The 16322-nt window shown below is 40.9% G+C and overlaps 1 protein-coding gene across 1 annotated transcript; it reads left to right on the top strand.

Moving 5' to 3' along the window:
• Positions 1-14150: 14150 nt before the first annotated feature.
• LOC120058078 (zona pellucida-like domain-containing protein 1) lies at positions 14151-15287 on the top strand. The gene has a single exon (XM_039006555.1). It carries the CDS (start codon positions 14151-14153, stop codon positions 15285-15287), a length of 1137 nt encoding a protein of 378 aa, XP_038862483.1.
• The last annotated feature ends 1035 nt before the right edge of the window (positions 15288-16322 follow it).

The raw sequence follows: 16322 nt of genomic DNA, 5'->3' as shown, positions 1-16322 counted from the left end.
AGGGGAGACTGCTCTGCTTACACCAGCTCACAGTAGTGCTTCCGTCTGCTTGTCTCACAACTCCGGTGGAGGACTGACTTATTCAGATTTGTTTACTTTTGGCCAAGAGCAGAAACTTTGTTTTGTAGATGTACTTTAGAATAATCTGCCAGACATCAGCAATTATTTTGTGTACATACACTGTAAATAAATCCTGTTGTTTTTATAGTAACTTACTGGCAGTCAGTTTACAGTAATGTACTTTTAAACCAAAGTTTCTTTGGAATTTACTGTACCATACTGTACCTTTTTTTACAGTAACTTACAGGTAACTAGCAAAAACATCAGGATATTGTTTTTTACAGTGTACTTAAAACATTTAGGGATAAAATGTCTATTTTGGAAAAGTTGATGTGAAGGGACTTTGACAGTTTATCACATGCTTAGCTCGTTTATTAGTGCTTTAGTTTTGCAAATGCATACATGCGCTTTATAATTAAAAAAGGTTAAAGAAACAAACTAGTAGTATGTAGATAGGATAACAGAATGCATAAATACCTTGATAAGATCTGGAGAACAAGGTGTTTTAAGGATTTTAGAACAATGCCATCTCAGAAAAGTATAATCCTGAAATTAATTGTCTGTTTGTCACAAAATGTTAAAATGTATTCAGAGACCAGACTTTGTGTGGAGTATTTCTAAAGTGAACTAACAGTACCCTTCAAAGTATTGTTTTTGTTATTTATTCAATTGATCTAACTTCTTTATCCTAATAAAAATATTGCCACCTGCCGATCTATATCAAAATGGCCTGAGTCCAGAATTTGTATTCACTACCACATTCCTATGAATTTAACATTAAGACATAATTTTTCATGTCAATCCACAATATGTCCACACTCATAACATAACAGAGGTCATCTTGCTCACAATGGGTATTTTATGTATTAATTAAAATGATATACATAGTTTAAAGTAAATATCCATCAGACATCTGTATTGTTTAGAGTAGACAATACATTCCAAATTTAAGGCCCTCTAGCCCACTTCTAACACCAACATAATACATCCAGGGCAACAAACTACATGTATTCATTTATGTCATTTACCCACATGTACTGCACTGCAGAAAATATTATAAGTGACTGCATTGTCCTTAAATCACCACAGAAGTAGGCAAAATGTGAGTATTAGCCACACTGGCAAAGATCACAAGAGTAGACTAGACCAGGTGGGTGCTATAATTTGATAGATAATGCATCACAAACATCTCAACTAGCCAGTTGAGTTGCCCAATTAGGGTTAACTAATTTTGTATTAGAATTTGCATAGACTTTTTAAATAATAAAAAAATATATACATTAATTAACATTATGTCTGCTTCAGTTACTTATAATGGAGGACTGATATCAAATATGAATAAAATATGATACATTTGTGTGTCAAATTATGAATATTCTAATATATATAAATGCATGTGTTTACTGTTTATATGCTCATAATAACTGTAAAATGACATGTACTGAGTAATATTGTGAAACAGATTGAAGATAACAGGCAGACAGTAAATACTGATATGAATATAAAAATATGTTTCTATTTGCACAGACAAAAAAATCCCAGAACAATATTTATTAATTGTCCATTATAGCTAACTTCAATTAAATGGAATTCCTTTCATGGGCAACTCATCCACATGCTAAAGCATATTATTCAAGAATGCCTAAAATTATAAAGCAACAACATTTTATTAATTTAATAATTCCAAAATTATGTTTTAAAGGTCAACAACATTTTACATTTGTACTGATAATGTGTGATTAATGAGGTTTGGTTTTGCTAATGTTCACTTCCTGGTTTTCAACCATCTTTGAATGTCTGTTTAAAAAAATACAAGATTCTCATAATGAAAACCACATGAACATTTTGCTAAATTGCATTGGTTGAGATGATCAAATATGCCAAACAAAATCCATATGTTTCATTTCATTTAAAATTGGTTGTAAGAATTTGCTCAAATGCCCAATTGAGCTGCCGCTAAATTGCTACATTGCTAATTTGTTTAATAATTTGATGAAATGTTGTTATTAAATGTAACTTATTACTGACATGCTTAGTATTGACATGTTGAATGCACTGAGCTGTTGTTTAAACTACTAGCACACAGCTCAGACACCCATGCATACCCCACAAGACATGTCACCAGATTTCTCTTCACATTCCCCAAGTACAGAACAGACTATGGGAGGCTACATAGAGCCATGACTACATGGAACTCCATTCCACATCAGGTAACTGATGCAAGCAGTAGAATTTAAAAAAAAGTACAAAATAAAATACACCTTATGGAACAGCAGGGACTGTGAAGAGAGAGACACACACAGGCACAGACACACCCAAAAGTATGTGGACACCTGCTTGTCGAACATCTTATTCCAAAATCATGGGCATTAACATGGAGTTGGTCGGCCCCTTTGCTGCTACAACAGCCTCCACTCTTCTGGGAAGGCTTTCCACTAGATGTTGGAACATTGCTGCGGGGACTTGCTTCCATTCAGCCACAAGAGCATTAGTGAGGTCTGGCACTAATGCTAGTCGATTAGGCCTGGCTCGCAGTCGGCATTCCAATTCATCCCAAAGGTGTCCGATGGGGTTGAGGTCAGGGCTCTATGGAGGCCAGTCAAGTTCTTCCACACCGATCTCGACAAACCATTTCTTTATGGACCTCGCTTTTTGCATGGGGGAATTGTCATGCTGAAACAGGAAAGGGCCTTCCCCAAACTGTTGCCACAAAGTTGGAAGCACTGAATCATCTAGAATGTCATTGTATGCTGTAGCGTTAAGATTTACCTTCACAGGAACTAAGGGGCCTAGCCCGAAACATGAAAAAAGAGCCCCAGACCATTATACCGAACCAAACTTTACAGATGGCACTATGCATTGGGGCAGGTAGCGTTATCCTGGCATCCACCTAACCCAGATTTTCTGTCAGACTGCCAGATGGTGAAACAGGATTGATCACTCCAAAAACGTGTTTCCACTGCTCCAGAATCCAATGGCGGCGAGATTTAGCTGCCGAGGCAGCAGCTAATGGTGATGCTTAATAAATACAAATACATTACATTTGTTACAAGTTGTTTCAGGTGTGTGTGTGTGCATATGGGGGTGGGAATGTGTAACCATATAACTATGATTATGATGTGTGACATGAATAACTAATCCACAAAAACATTACACATTTAAAGTATACAAAAAAATATGTATTTTTATGGTTTTTGTAATTCATGATCCAAGATTTGGACCTAATAGTGTGTAGGAGCAACTTCAATGTGATTAATTACAGACTACATAAACTGGTACAACAATCCCAAGAGATAAATCAACTAACTGCCAAAGCTAGTCAAATGTATAAGACTTACATTTAATAAATAATACAATAATACATTTAGCAGATGCTCTTATCCATTAATTGATTAATGGAAATATGTCTATCAGCTCTTGGCAACACAATATTTAAAGTTTTTGCAAAGCTAAGGGTCAGCATTAGTTCACACAACATTATTTTAATTCAGCTCACATTGAACTAAATGTGTTGGATAAGTGAAGTATTACATGTCAGGCAAACATTTCCCCAAGTCTAAGTATAGTTATCTTTCTGACTTTTAAATGTTTTACTGAATTTAAAGGCCCAGTGCAGTCAAAAACGAGATATTCCTGTGTTTATATTTATTTCCACACGAGGTGGGAATAATACTATGAAATTGTGAAAATTATCATAATGCCTTTTTGGTGTAAGAGCTGTTTGAATAGATCACCTGATATTTCTGCCTGTTTTGGTGGGATGGACTTTTGGCCTGCCTGGTGACATCACCAGATGGTAAATGAGTTTATAAAGTAGTTGTACAAGAGAGGGCATGCTAAACTACTTTTTTAGCACGGCTGTGTTGCGGTCATAGGTATGAGGACATTACTAATTAAATAAAAAACGTTATAAATCTATTCATAGGCTACTATTTCATCCCTCAACTAAAATATAGGCCTAGTCCTGACACATCTATGGTTGCTAGCCAAGCCTGCTGGCCGTTCATTCTATCGGTTAGGTTGCCAGAGACGCGACCCAGTTGTTACGTGTTTTTGTTCTATGTCTATGAACGTGACCCAGTTGTTCGTTCTAAATGTTCAGTTGCCTTGCTGGCTTACATAGTCAGGTCAAACAGTGCAGCTAGAATAACAGCAAAGCAGCTGCATTTGCGTTTGTTTAAGCTGTTTGGGATACATCCATAACAATGAGCTAATGGTGGCAATTTTGCCTGGAATAGAAAACGTGCTCTCTCGTCAGGACACTGTTCATAGGAGCTAGCCAACTACACAGCAAACGCAGTCCCTTCAAACTGAGGATGGTAAGACAGCAAACTAGCATGCCATTTGACCTGTTTTTCTATTGACATTTCTTTGTATATATCCATAAAAATAATGATACAATTTTAATTGAAAACAATCACAGTAAGGTACATAATTGTGACCCAGAAAAGATATGATTTTGAGATAAAAAAAGCTTCATTGGACATTTAAAGGGCGTTTGTCCTACGTTTATGAATGTGCTAATGAAAACAAATTCACAATACAGGTCATTTCAATATAGATCTGCTGGTGTTTTATTAACATGAATTAGTGAGACAAAGAACAATAAATTACAAAAATAATACATTGAAGGGTACAGTGAGTTCAATTTCAATTGTTCAAATGTTGTGAAATAAACACACAATTCAGGGTTATCAGTTTAGTTTGATGGGATGAAAATGTTTTAAACATTGTATGTTTTTATGTTCTACATATTCTCAAGATCTGTTGAAGCATTGTTGTTATCCTACATTACAATCCTACATATAACAATGTTCCTGTTATTTTCCTTTTGTTTTCTGTTCCTATTCCTAAAACTACTTAACATGACCCTCTCTCTGGCCAAAGGTAAACAAAATGAAAGAAGAAAAACAATGAAGAAGACCAGTCCACCAAAGTACTGAAACGAGCTGACTCTCTGTTTAATGGAACGGTGTCGCCCGGGGTTTTATGAGTGGTGCTTTAATGGTTGAGTCTCTATTTAAAGGAATGGTGTCGCCCAGGCTTCTGTGAGTGGTGCTTTAATGGTTGAGTCTCCTGCAGACGGCTGCTGTAAAAATGACGATGATGCAGGTGAAGGCCAGGATACACACTGCGACACGAAGACTTGTAGAAGCGTCTGTTGTTGCTGGCAGTCTGCTGTTCTTTTAATGCCACAATGCTCTCTGCATCAAAAGAACAGCACTTATTCTAGTTGACTGCTCTTTGCGACCATCATGGCCTAAAGAAAAACGCTAAGGAGATGTATTTTCGCATTCCGTGCTGTGTTCATATCTTGACTGGGACACTACAATGTGTCCTGCTTTTTGATTCTATGATTCTATTGGGATGTAGAGACATATTTTTACAGACAGGCCTTCTTGGGATTAGACATAAACAAGGTCAAAGCCGCTCTGTGTATTGAAACAATTCCATTGTGTAGAGGGTGCCACTAGGGATATTGATGAAACCAACACACCCTGAGTCTTCAGAAATGGAGAAAAACAATGGCCTATGGAAAGATGACAAATCGAATCTATACATTTTCCATATCAAGGTAATCAAGGAGTGCTTTTAATAGTTTCAGTCCTAGATGATACCCTAACAATTACTAACTGTAACCATGAGGACTTTACAACGATTATTTATCAGTTCTTAGGTCTTATGTAACTACATCTCTGACAACATGTTCATCTTTATTCATCCATGTACAGTAGTCCCATGGAGATGGAAATCTATTTTTAAAAAGGACCCCTAACCAATAACCAGCACACAAACAACTATACAGTATAAATTACATCAGAATTTAGAATACAAAGTAACAGCTATCAAACAAAAAGGTCAATGATAATATACGGTGCCTTGGGAAAGTATTCAGACCCCTTGACTTTTTCCACATTTTGTTACATTACAGCCTTATTCTAAAATAGATCTTTTTTTAATCCTCAGCAATCTACACACAATACTCCATAATGACGAAGCAAAACATTTTTGGGAGAAATGTTTGCAAACTTACTGGAAATTAAAAACAGAAATACCTTATTTACATAAATATTCAGACCCTTTGCAATGAGACTATAAATTGAGCTCAGGTGCATCCTATTTCCATTGATCATCCTAAAAATGTTTCTACAACTTGATTGAAGTTCACCTGTGGTAAATTCAATTGATTGGACATGATTTGGAAAGGCACACACCTTTTCTATGTAATGTCCCACAGTTGACAGTGCATGTCAGAGCAAAAAACCAAGCCATGAGGACAAAGGAATTGTCCGTAGAGCTCCGAGACAGGATTGTGTTGATGCACAGATCTGGGGAATGGTACCAAAAAATGTCTTTAGCAGTGAAGGTCCCCAAGAACACAGCGGCCTCCATCATTCTTATATGGAAGAAGTTTGTAACCACCAAGACTCTTCCTAGAGCTGGCCGAACAGCCAAACTGAGCAATCGGGGGAGAAGGACCTTGGTCAGGGAGGTGATCAAGAACCTGAAGGTCACTCTGACAGATCTCTAGAGTTCCTCTGTGGAGATGGGAAAACCTTCCAGAAGGACAACCATCTCTGCAGCACCAATCAGGCCTTTATGGTAGAGTGGCCAGACAGAAGCCACTCCTCAGTAAAAGGCGTATAACAGCCCGCTTGGAGTTTGCCAAAAGGCACCTAAAGACTCTCAGACCACGAGAAACAAGATTCTCTGCTCTGATGAAACCAAGATTGAACTCTTTGGCCTAAATGCCAAGTGTCACATCTGGAGGAAACCTGGCACCATCCCTACGGTGAAGCATGGTGGAGGCAGCATCATGCTGTAGGGATTTTGTTCAGTGGCAGGGAGTGGGAGACTTGTCAGGATTGAGGCAAAGATGAATGGAGCAAAGTACAGAGAGATCCTTGATGAAAACCTGCTCCAAAAGTGCTCAGGATCTCAGACTGGGGCGAAGGTTCATCTTCTAACAGAACAATGACCCTAAGCACACAGCCAAGACAATGCAGGAGTGGCTTCAGGACAAGTCTCTGAATGTCCTTGAGTGCCCAGCCAGAGCCTGGACTTGAACTCGATCGAAAATCTCTGGAGAGACCTGAAAATAGCTGTGCAGCGACGCAGCCCATCCAACCTCACAGCACTTGAGAGGATCTGCAGAGAAGAATGGGAGAAACACCCCAAATACAGGTGTGCCAAGCTTGTAGCATCATACTCAAGAAGAATTGATGCTGAAATTGCTGCCAAATGTGCTTCAACAAAGTTCTGAGTAAGGGGTTTGAATACTTACGTAAATGTGATATTTCAGTTTATTTTTAATAAATTAGCAACAATTTCTAAAAACATTTTTGCTTTGTCATTATGGGGTCTTGTGTGTGTATATTTATGAGGAAAAAAACAATTTAATCAATTTTAGAATAAGGCTGTGATGTAACAAAATATGGAAAAATTCAAGGGGTCTGATTAATTTTATTTAACAAGGCAAGTCAGTTAAGAATAAATTCTTATTTACAATGACAGCCTACCGGGGAACAGTGGGATAAGTGCCTTGTTCATGGGCAGAAAAAATGTTTTTTTACCTTTTCAGCTCTGGGATTCGATCCAGCAACCTCTTGGTTATTGGCCCAACACTCTAACCACTAGGCTCCCTGCCACCCCAATACTTGAATAAATTATTTCCAAAGGCATTCAAAATGTACAAAACATTAAAAACACCTTCCTACTATTGAGTTGCACCCCCTGTTTTGCCCTCAGACCAGCCTCAATTCGTCAGGGCTTGGACTACAAGGTGTTGAAAGCGTTCCACAGGGATGCTAGCCCATGTTGACTCCAATGCTTCCCTCAGTTGTGTCAAGTTGGCTGGATGTCTTTTGGGTGGTGGACCATTCTTGATACACACAGGAAATTGTTGAGCGTGAAAAACCCAGCAGCGTTGCAGTTCTTGACACAAACCACCTCATTCAAAGGCAGTTAAAACTTTTGTCTTGCACATTCATCCTCTGAATGGCACACATACACAATCCATGTCTCAATTGTTTCAAGGCTTAAAAATCCTTCTTTAACCTGCTCCCCTTCATCTTCATCAACTGTCAGAGCAGCTTACCGATCACTGTACCTGTACACAGCCAATCTGTAAATAGCACACCCAACTACCTCATCCCCATATTGTTATTTATCTTCTTGCTCTTTTGCACCCAAGTATCTCTACTTGCACATCATCATCTGCACATCTATCACACCAGTGTTAATGCTCAATTGTAATTATTTTGCCTCTATGGCCTATTTATTGCCTTACCTCCCTACTCTTCTACATTTGCACACACTGTACATAAATTTTTCTGTTGTGTTATTGACTGTACGTTTGTTTATGTGTAACTCTGTGTTGTTGTTTAAGTCGCACTGCTTTGCTTTATCTTGGCCAGGTCGCAGTTGTAAATGAGAACTTGTTCTCAACTGGCCTACCTGGTTAAATAAAGGTTAAATATATATATATTTTTTAATCTACACTGAAGTGCATTTAACAAGTGACATCTATAAGGGATCAAAGCTTTCAGCTGGATTCACATGGTCAGTCTATGTCCTGGAAAGAAGAGGTGTTCATAATATTGTTTGTATTATTGGCCCACCCTCTCTCTTTGGTGGACAAAATTAACTTTGTTTTACATTTTTGTTTTTTACAAGTATTTTGCTACATGTACATTATTAATACATTTCACATACATGGTACTTCTATATACAGTATTACATGACACATAAAACGGTACTCAGACATATCCAGAATACATGATATATGTATGTATGTGTTTTTGGTCCTAACTATTACAGATCATGATCTTTAAATCCCAGCCCTCAGTCACTCTATCTCCCCCATCCCACCTATCTCCGTAGCCCATCCCACCTATCTCCGTAGCCCATCCCACCTATCTCCGTAGCCCATCCCACCTATCTCCGTAGCCCATCCCACCTATCTCCGTAGCCCATCCCACCTATCTCCGTAGCCCATCCTACCTATCTCCGTAGCCCATCCCACCTATCTCCGTAGCCCATCCCACCTATCTCCGTAGCCCATCCCACCTATCTCCGTAGCCCATCCCACCTATCTCCGTAGCCCATCCCACCTATCTCTGTAGCCCTTCCCACCTATCTCCGTAGCCCATCCCACCTATCTCCGTAGCCCATCCCACCTATCACCGTAGCCCTTCCCACCTATCTCCGTAGCCCATCCCACCTATCTCCGTACCCCATCCCACCTATCTCCGTACCCCATCCCACCTATCTCCGTAGCCCATCCCACCTATCTCCGTAGCCCATCCCACCTATCTCCGTAGCCCATCCCACCTATCTCCGTAGCCCATCCCACCTATCTCCGTAGCCCATCCCACCTATCTCCGTAGCCCTTCCCACCTATCACCGTAGCCCTTCCCACCTATCTCCGTAGCCCATCCCACTTATCTCCGTAGCCCATCCCACCTATCTCCGTAGCCCATCCCACCTATCTCCGTAGCCCATCCCACCTATCTCCGTAGCCCATCCCACCTATCTCCGTAGCCCATCCCACCTATCTCCGTAGCCCATCCCACCTATCACCGTAGCCCATCCCACCTATCTCCGTAGCCCATCCCACCTATCTCCGTACCCCATCCCACCTATCTCCGTAGCCCATCCCACCTATCTCCGTAGCCCATCCCACCTATCTCCGTAGCCCATCCCACCTATCTCCGTAGCCCATCCCACCTATCTCCGTACCCCATCCCACCTATCTCCGTAGCCCATCCCACCTATCTCCGTAGCCCATCCCACCTATCTCCGTACCCCATCCCACCTATCTCCGTAGCCCATCCCACCTATCTCCGTAGCCCATCTCACCTATCTCCGTAGCCCATCCCACCTATCTTCGTAGCCCATCCCACCTATCTCCGTAGCCCATCCCACCTATCTCCGTAGCCCATCCCACCTATCTCCGTAGCCCATCCCACATATCTCCGTAGCCCATCCCACCTATCTTCGTAGCCCATCCCACCTATCTTCGTAGCCCATCCCACCTATCTCCGTAGCCCATCCCACCTATCTCCGTAGCCCATCCCATGGACCACCCTTTCTTGATTTTCTTGTGCCATATATTTTTCAACTGTGCTGTGATGTCTTACATGAATTCTGAACTTTTCTAATCTCATAGTATCCACAGATTATAAATTAAATATCAATATTTTTGATAAGACAATTATTATCTTGTTAATTGATTGACTACGGCTTTCCAAATATATAATATACAGTACCAGTCAAAAGTTTGGATACACCTACTCATTCCAAGGTTTTTCTTTATTTTTACTATTTTCTACATTGTAGAATAATAGTGAAGAAGTCAAAACTATGAAACAACACATGTGGAATCATGTAGTACCCAAAAAAGCGTTAAACAAATCAACATATATTTTATATTTGATATTCTTCAAAGTAGCCACCCTTTGCTTTGATGACAGCTTTGCTGACTCTTGACATTTCCTCAACCAGCTTCAAGAGGTAGTCACCTGGAATGCATTTCAATTAACAGGTGTGCCTTGTTAAAAGTTCATTTGTGGAATTTCTTTCCTTCTTAATGCGCTTGAGCCAACCAGTTGTGTTGTGACAAGGTAGGGGTGGTATACAGAAGATAGTCCATATTATGGCAAGAACAGCTCAAATAAGCAAAGAGAAATGACAGTCCATCATTACTTTTAGACATGAAGGTCGGTCAATACGGAACATATCAAGAACATTGAACGTTTCTTCAAGTGCAGTCGCAAGAACCATCAAGCGCTATGATGAAACTGGCTCTCATGAGGACCGCCACAGGAAAGGAGGACCCAGAGTTACCTCTGCTGCAGAGGCTAAGTTCATAAGAGTTACCAGACTCAGAAATTGCTGCCCAAATAAATGCTTCACAGAGTTCAAGTAAAAGACACATCTCAACATCAACAGTTCAGAGGAGACTGCATGAATCAGGGTTTCATGGTTGAATTGCTGCAAAGAAACCACTACTAAAGGACACCAATAAGAAGAAGAGACTTGCTTGGGCCAAGAAACACAAGCAAAGGACATTAGACAGGTGGAAATCTGTCCTTTAGTTTGACGAGTCCAAATTTTAGATTTTTGGTTCCAACCGCCGTGTCTTTGTGAGACGCAGAGTAGATGAACGGATGATCTCTGCATGTGTGGTTCCCACCGTGATGCATGGAGGAGGAGGTGTGATAGTGTGGGGGTGCTTTGCTGGTGACACTGTCAGTGATTTAATTTAGATTCTGCAGCAATACGCCATCCCGTCTGGTTTGCACTTAGTGGGACTACCATTTGTTTTTCAACAGGACAATGACCCAACACACCTCCAGGCCGAGGAAGGGCTATTTGACCAAGAAGGAGAGTGATGGAGTGCTGCATCAGATGACCTGACCTCCACAGTCTCCCAACTTCAACCCAATTCATATCTGGGAACTCCTTAAAGACTGGAAAAGCATTCCAGGTGAAGCTGGTTGAGAGAATGCCAAGAGTGTGCAAAGCTGTCATCAAGGCAAAGGGTGGCTACTTTAAAGAATCTAAAATCTAAAATATATTTTGATTTGTTTAACACTTTCTAAGATTGAAAAGTGCATTTTTCCCAATATTCCAAATCAAATCAAAGCAAATGTTATTTGTCACATACACATGGTTAGCAGATGTTAATGCGAGTGTAGTGAAATGCTTGTGCTTCTAGTTCCGACTATGCAGTAATAACCAACGAATAATCTAACCTAACAATTCCACAACTACTACCTTATACACACAAGTGAAAAGGGATAAAGAATATGTACATAAAGATATATGAATGAGTGATGGTACAGAATGGCATAGGCAAGATGCAGTAGATGGTATAGAGTACAGTATATACATATGAGATGAGTAATGTAGGGTATATAAACATAAAGTGGCATAGTTTAAAGTGGCTAGTGATACATGTATTACATAAAGATGGCAAGATGCAGTAGATGATATAGAGTACAGTATATACATATGAGATGAGTAATGTAGGGTATGTAAACATTATATTAAGTGGCATTGTTTAAAGTGGCTAGTGATACATTTTTACATACATTTCCATCAATTCCCATTATTAAAGTGGCTGGAGTTGAGTCAGTATGTTGGCAGCAGCCACTAAATGTTAGTTGTGGCTGTTTAACAGTCTGATGGCCTTGAGATAGAAGCTGTTTTTCAGTCTCTCGGTCCCTGCTTTGATGCACCTGTACTGACCTCGCCTTCTGGATGATAGCGGGGTGAACAGGCAGTGGCTCGGGTGGTTGTTGTCCTTGATGATCTTTATGGCCTTCCTGTGACATCGGGTGGTGTAGGTGTCCTGGAGGGCAGGTAGTTTGCCCCCGGTGATGCGTTGTGCAGACCTCACTACCCTCTGGAGAGCCTTACGGTTGTGGGCGGAGCAGTTGCCGTACCAGGCGGTGATACAGCCCGACAGGATGCTCTCGATTGTGCATCTGTAGAAGTTTGTGAGTGCTTTTGGTGACAAGCCGAATTTCTTCAGCCTCCTGAGGTTGAAGAGGCACTGCTGCGCCTTCTTCACCACGCTGTTTGTGTGGGTGGACCATTTTAGTTTGTCCATGATGTGTACGCCGAGGAACTTAAAACGTACTACCCTCTCCACTACTGTCCCGTCGATGTGGATAGGGGGGTGCTCCCTCTGCTGTTTCCTGAAGTCCACAATCATCTCCTTTGTTTTGTTGACGTTGAGTGTGAGGTTATTTTCCTGACACCACACTCCGAGGGCCCTCACCTCCCTGTAGGCCGTCTCGTCGTTGTTGGTAATCAAGCCTACCACTGTAGTGTCGTCCGCAAACTTGATGATTGAGTTGGAGGCGTGCATGGCCACACAGTCGTGGGTGAACAAGGAGTACAGGTTTGTACTCCATCCATCCAGTTTCCTTAATTTTTTTATAATATATTACACTTGTTCTTTCTTGAAGAAGTTCCTCCATTTCTTTTTGTTTTTCCTCTAACATATTCTGTGGCTTTATGGTACTGTTTTTATTGCTATCTATCTGTACTGTTAGTCCCTCTATTTCCTTTCTTAATATGGGTTCTTTGAATTGCATGGCCCCTAAAGGCACATTTAAAAGTGTCCCATACAATTAGGGGGATCTGCTGTATCTACTGTACAACATTTGATATTCTATCAAAGGCTTTGCTCACCTCAGTTTTTATTATTTATAATGCACATTTTAAAATCACACAAAGTGATATTGTTAAAAAATATAATGAGAAAGAAAAGAAAAGAAGAGAGCTCTACTTCTGTAACACGGCATAACAAAACATCGCTCTATAAGCAGAGGATGGGTTGGGCATTTTGTAAAGCAGAAGGTAATTAGAACAGCGATGGAAAGTAGACCTAGAGAACATACGTTCCACGGGGATTCTTTTTTGGGGGGGCCCAAAAGGTTGCCCCCATTGCTTCCATTGACCTTTGCTCAGCGTTCACATGCGAGTTAAGTATTGTGCTCAGAGTCAAGACAATAATAACTGTAAATGATCTTACAAACAAAGCAGTTGACCTTTCCTTTGTCAAATCATAATTATAGTTGAATGATATTCTGGGCCATCGTGTGCTCTCTTATGACCACATTTGGGTCATGTGAAAGGCCAACAGGGTATTGTTGGGAGTCAAAACGAGGCCGTCAAAGGTTGCGTTTACAAAGGATTCAACACTTACTCCTTGAAACATCATATTAGCAGGCCAAGGGAACCTATTTTTTAAGAACATTCACAAAAGAAACAGGCCATTGTCTCTGCTTCATTTCTGAACTAAAAGGTGTGTTGGGTTTCATGAATTCCCTTTAGGTATGGTGCGTGGCACCCTCAACACAATGGAAATGTTTGAATAGGTAGAGCGACATTGACCTTGTTTCTGTCCAATCCCAAGAAGACCTGCATGGCTATAAAAGCAACTCCATACATCTCAATAGAATCAAAAAGCTGGAAACAAGCCAACAAAGGACACATTTTAATGTCCCAGTCAAGATATGAACACCGAAAGGAATGCAAAAATGCAGCTTCTCAGATTTTTTCTTTTGGCAATGATGGTCGCAAAGAGCAGTCAACTACAATTAAGTGACTGTGGATTGAATTTAAGACGCCCAGCATACACTGATATCTCAGTAACTTGCGGCACAAAATCTATTGGCCTGGCTATCCTCATCTGCCCTGCCATTTACACTGGCTACAACGAGTCCCTGCTTATCCTCAACAGCCTCATGAATGACCCAGCCTGCAAGGGAACCCTGGATGAAAGTGTGACTCCACCGGTCGTGAGGTTTGAATTCACCATCAACACGACCAATTCTTGTGGCAGCCTCTTCAGGACAACCAGCGCTCCAGGCACAGGGATATTTTCTGACTTCTCCAACATCCAGACAGTCAACATCAGCGGTGTGGTCCGATCATATGATCCCACCACAGGGACAGTCACTTACAACACTGAGTTGAAGTATTTTTACTCCTGTGCCTATCCCCTAGAGTACCTGATCAACAACACCCTAATTGATGTGTCAGCATCCTCCATTGCAGTGAAGGACAATAATGGTAGTTTCATCAGCACTTTGAGACTTGAACTCTTCAGTGATGTCAACTACACTACTCCCATGGTCATTCCAAAACTGGGTCTTGAGCTGAGAACCAAAGTGTATGCGCAAGTCAAGGCCACCAACCTGACCACCCAGTACAATGTGCTCCTGGACCGATGCTACGCCTCCATTTCTCCTCTACCCACTAACTCCACTTTCTTCAACCTGTTTGTCCCTTGCAACAAGGAACAGATGACCACCATGCATGAGAACGGGAATAGTCATAATGCCCGCTTCTCCTTCCCGGCCTTCCGCTTCATCGAGCAGCAGAATGAGACCGTGTCCACCTACTTCCTACACTGCATCACCCGTCTCTGTGAGAAGAGCAGCTGCAGTAGCTTCATGCAATGTAACAGCAGGAGGAGAAGGGGTGTTGTTCCTGCTACCGAAGATGGAGTGACAGAGTACAAAACCCTCACCTCCCCTCCCATTACCACTAAAGCAGAGAGCATTGTAGCTTCAAAAGAACAACTCATGGGCAGCAACAACTCTAACTCCACTTCAGGTCTTGCGGTGACAGTGGGCTTCCTGGCCTTCGCCTGCATCATCGCCATTGTGATAGCAGCGGTCTTCTACAAGAGGCTCAACCATTAAAGGGGAGACTGCTCTGCTTGCACCAGCTCACAGTAGTGCTTCCGTCTGCTTGTCTCACAACTCCGGTGGAGGACTGACTTATTCAGATTTGTTTACTTTTGGCCAAGAGCAGAAACTTTGTTTTGTAGATGTACTTTAGAATAATCTGCCAGACATCAGCAATTATTTTGTGTACATACACTGTAAATAAATCCTGTTGTTTTTATAGTAACTTACTGGCAGTCAGTTTACAGTAATGTACTTTTAAACCAAAGTTTCTTTGGAATTTACTGTACCATACTGTACCTTTTTTTACAGTAACTTACAGGTAACTAGCAAAAACATCAGGATATTGTTTTTTACAGTGTACTTAAAACATTTAGGGATAAAATGTCTATTTTGGAAAAGTTGATGTGAAGGGACTTTGACAGTTTATCACATGCTTAGCTCGTTTATTAGTGCTTTAGTTTTGCAAATGCATACATATGTTCATGCAATGTAACAACAGGAGGAGAAGGAGTGTTGTTCCTGCTACCGAAGATGCAGCAACAGAGTCCAAAACCATCAGTTCCCCTCCTATCACCATCAGAGCAGAGAGCATTGTGGCATTAAAAGAACAGCAGACTGCCAGCAAGAACTCAGACACTTCTACAGGTCTTGGGGTGGCAGTGTGTATCCTGGCCTTCGCCTGCATCATTGTTATTATTATGGCAGCCATCTTCTACAGGAGACTGAACCACTTTAAATAGTGTGTCCACCTGCTGGTCTCACTACTGTGCCAGAGGACTGATCTCAGCTTATCATAACGTTTTCACATTTGTTTACATTTGGCAATAGCAAGATCTTGTTGTTACTAAAGAATGAAAAATGCATATTTTAGAATGTTTATGATAAGAGACTTTTAAAGGCTTAGCATGAGTAGCAAGTCATACGCAGGTAGTGTAGCCCTAGTGCTTTAATCCCTTGATAAGAGCATGAGAATGGAGGAGCATGTACAATTATCATTTTTTAACAGAAAACCATTCTACTAAATTTATCATACTGAAATGAATTGTA

Source organism: Salvelinus namaycush, chromosome 13, assembly GCF_016432855.1.
Source record: "Salvelinus namaycush isolate Seneca chromosome 13, SaNama_1.0, whole genome shotgun sequence".
Taxonomy (NCBI): domain Eukaryota; kingdom Metazoa; phylum Chordata; class Actinopteri; order Salmoniformes; family Salmonidae; genus Salvelinus; species Salvelinus namaycush.
This window is presented reverse-complemented; position numbering and strand designations above follow the sequence as displayed.

What these genes read in the sequence shown, in the direction of transcription:
- LOC120058078 (XM_039006555.1), top strand. Translation starts at nt 14,151, where the DNA reads ATGGTCGCAAAGAGCAGTCAACTACAATTAAGTGACTGTGGATTGAAT.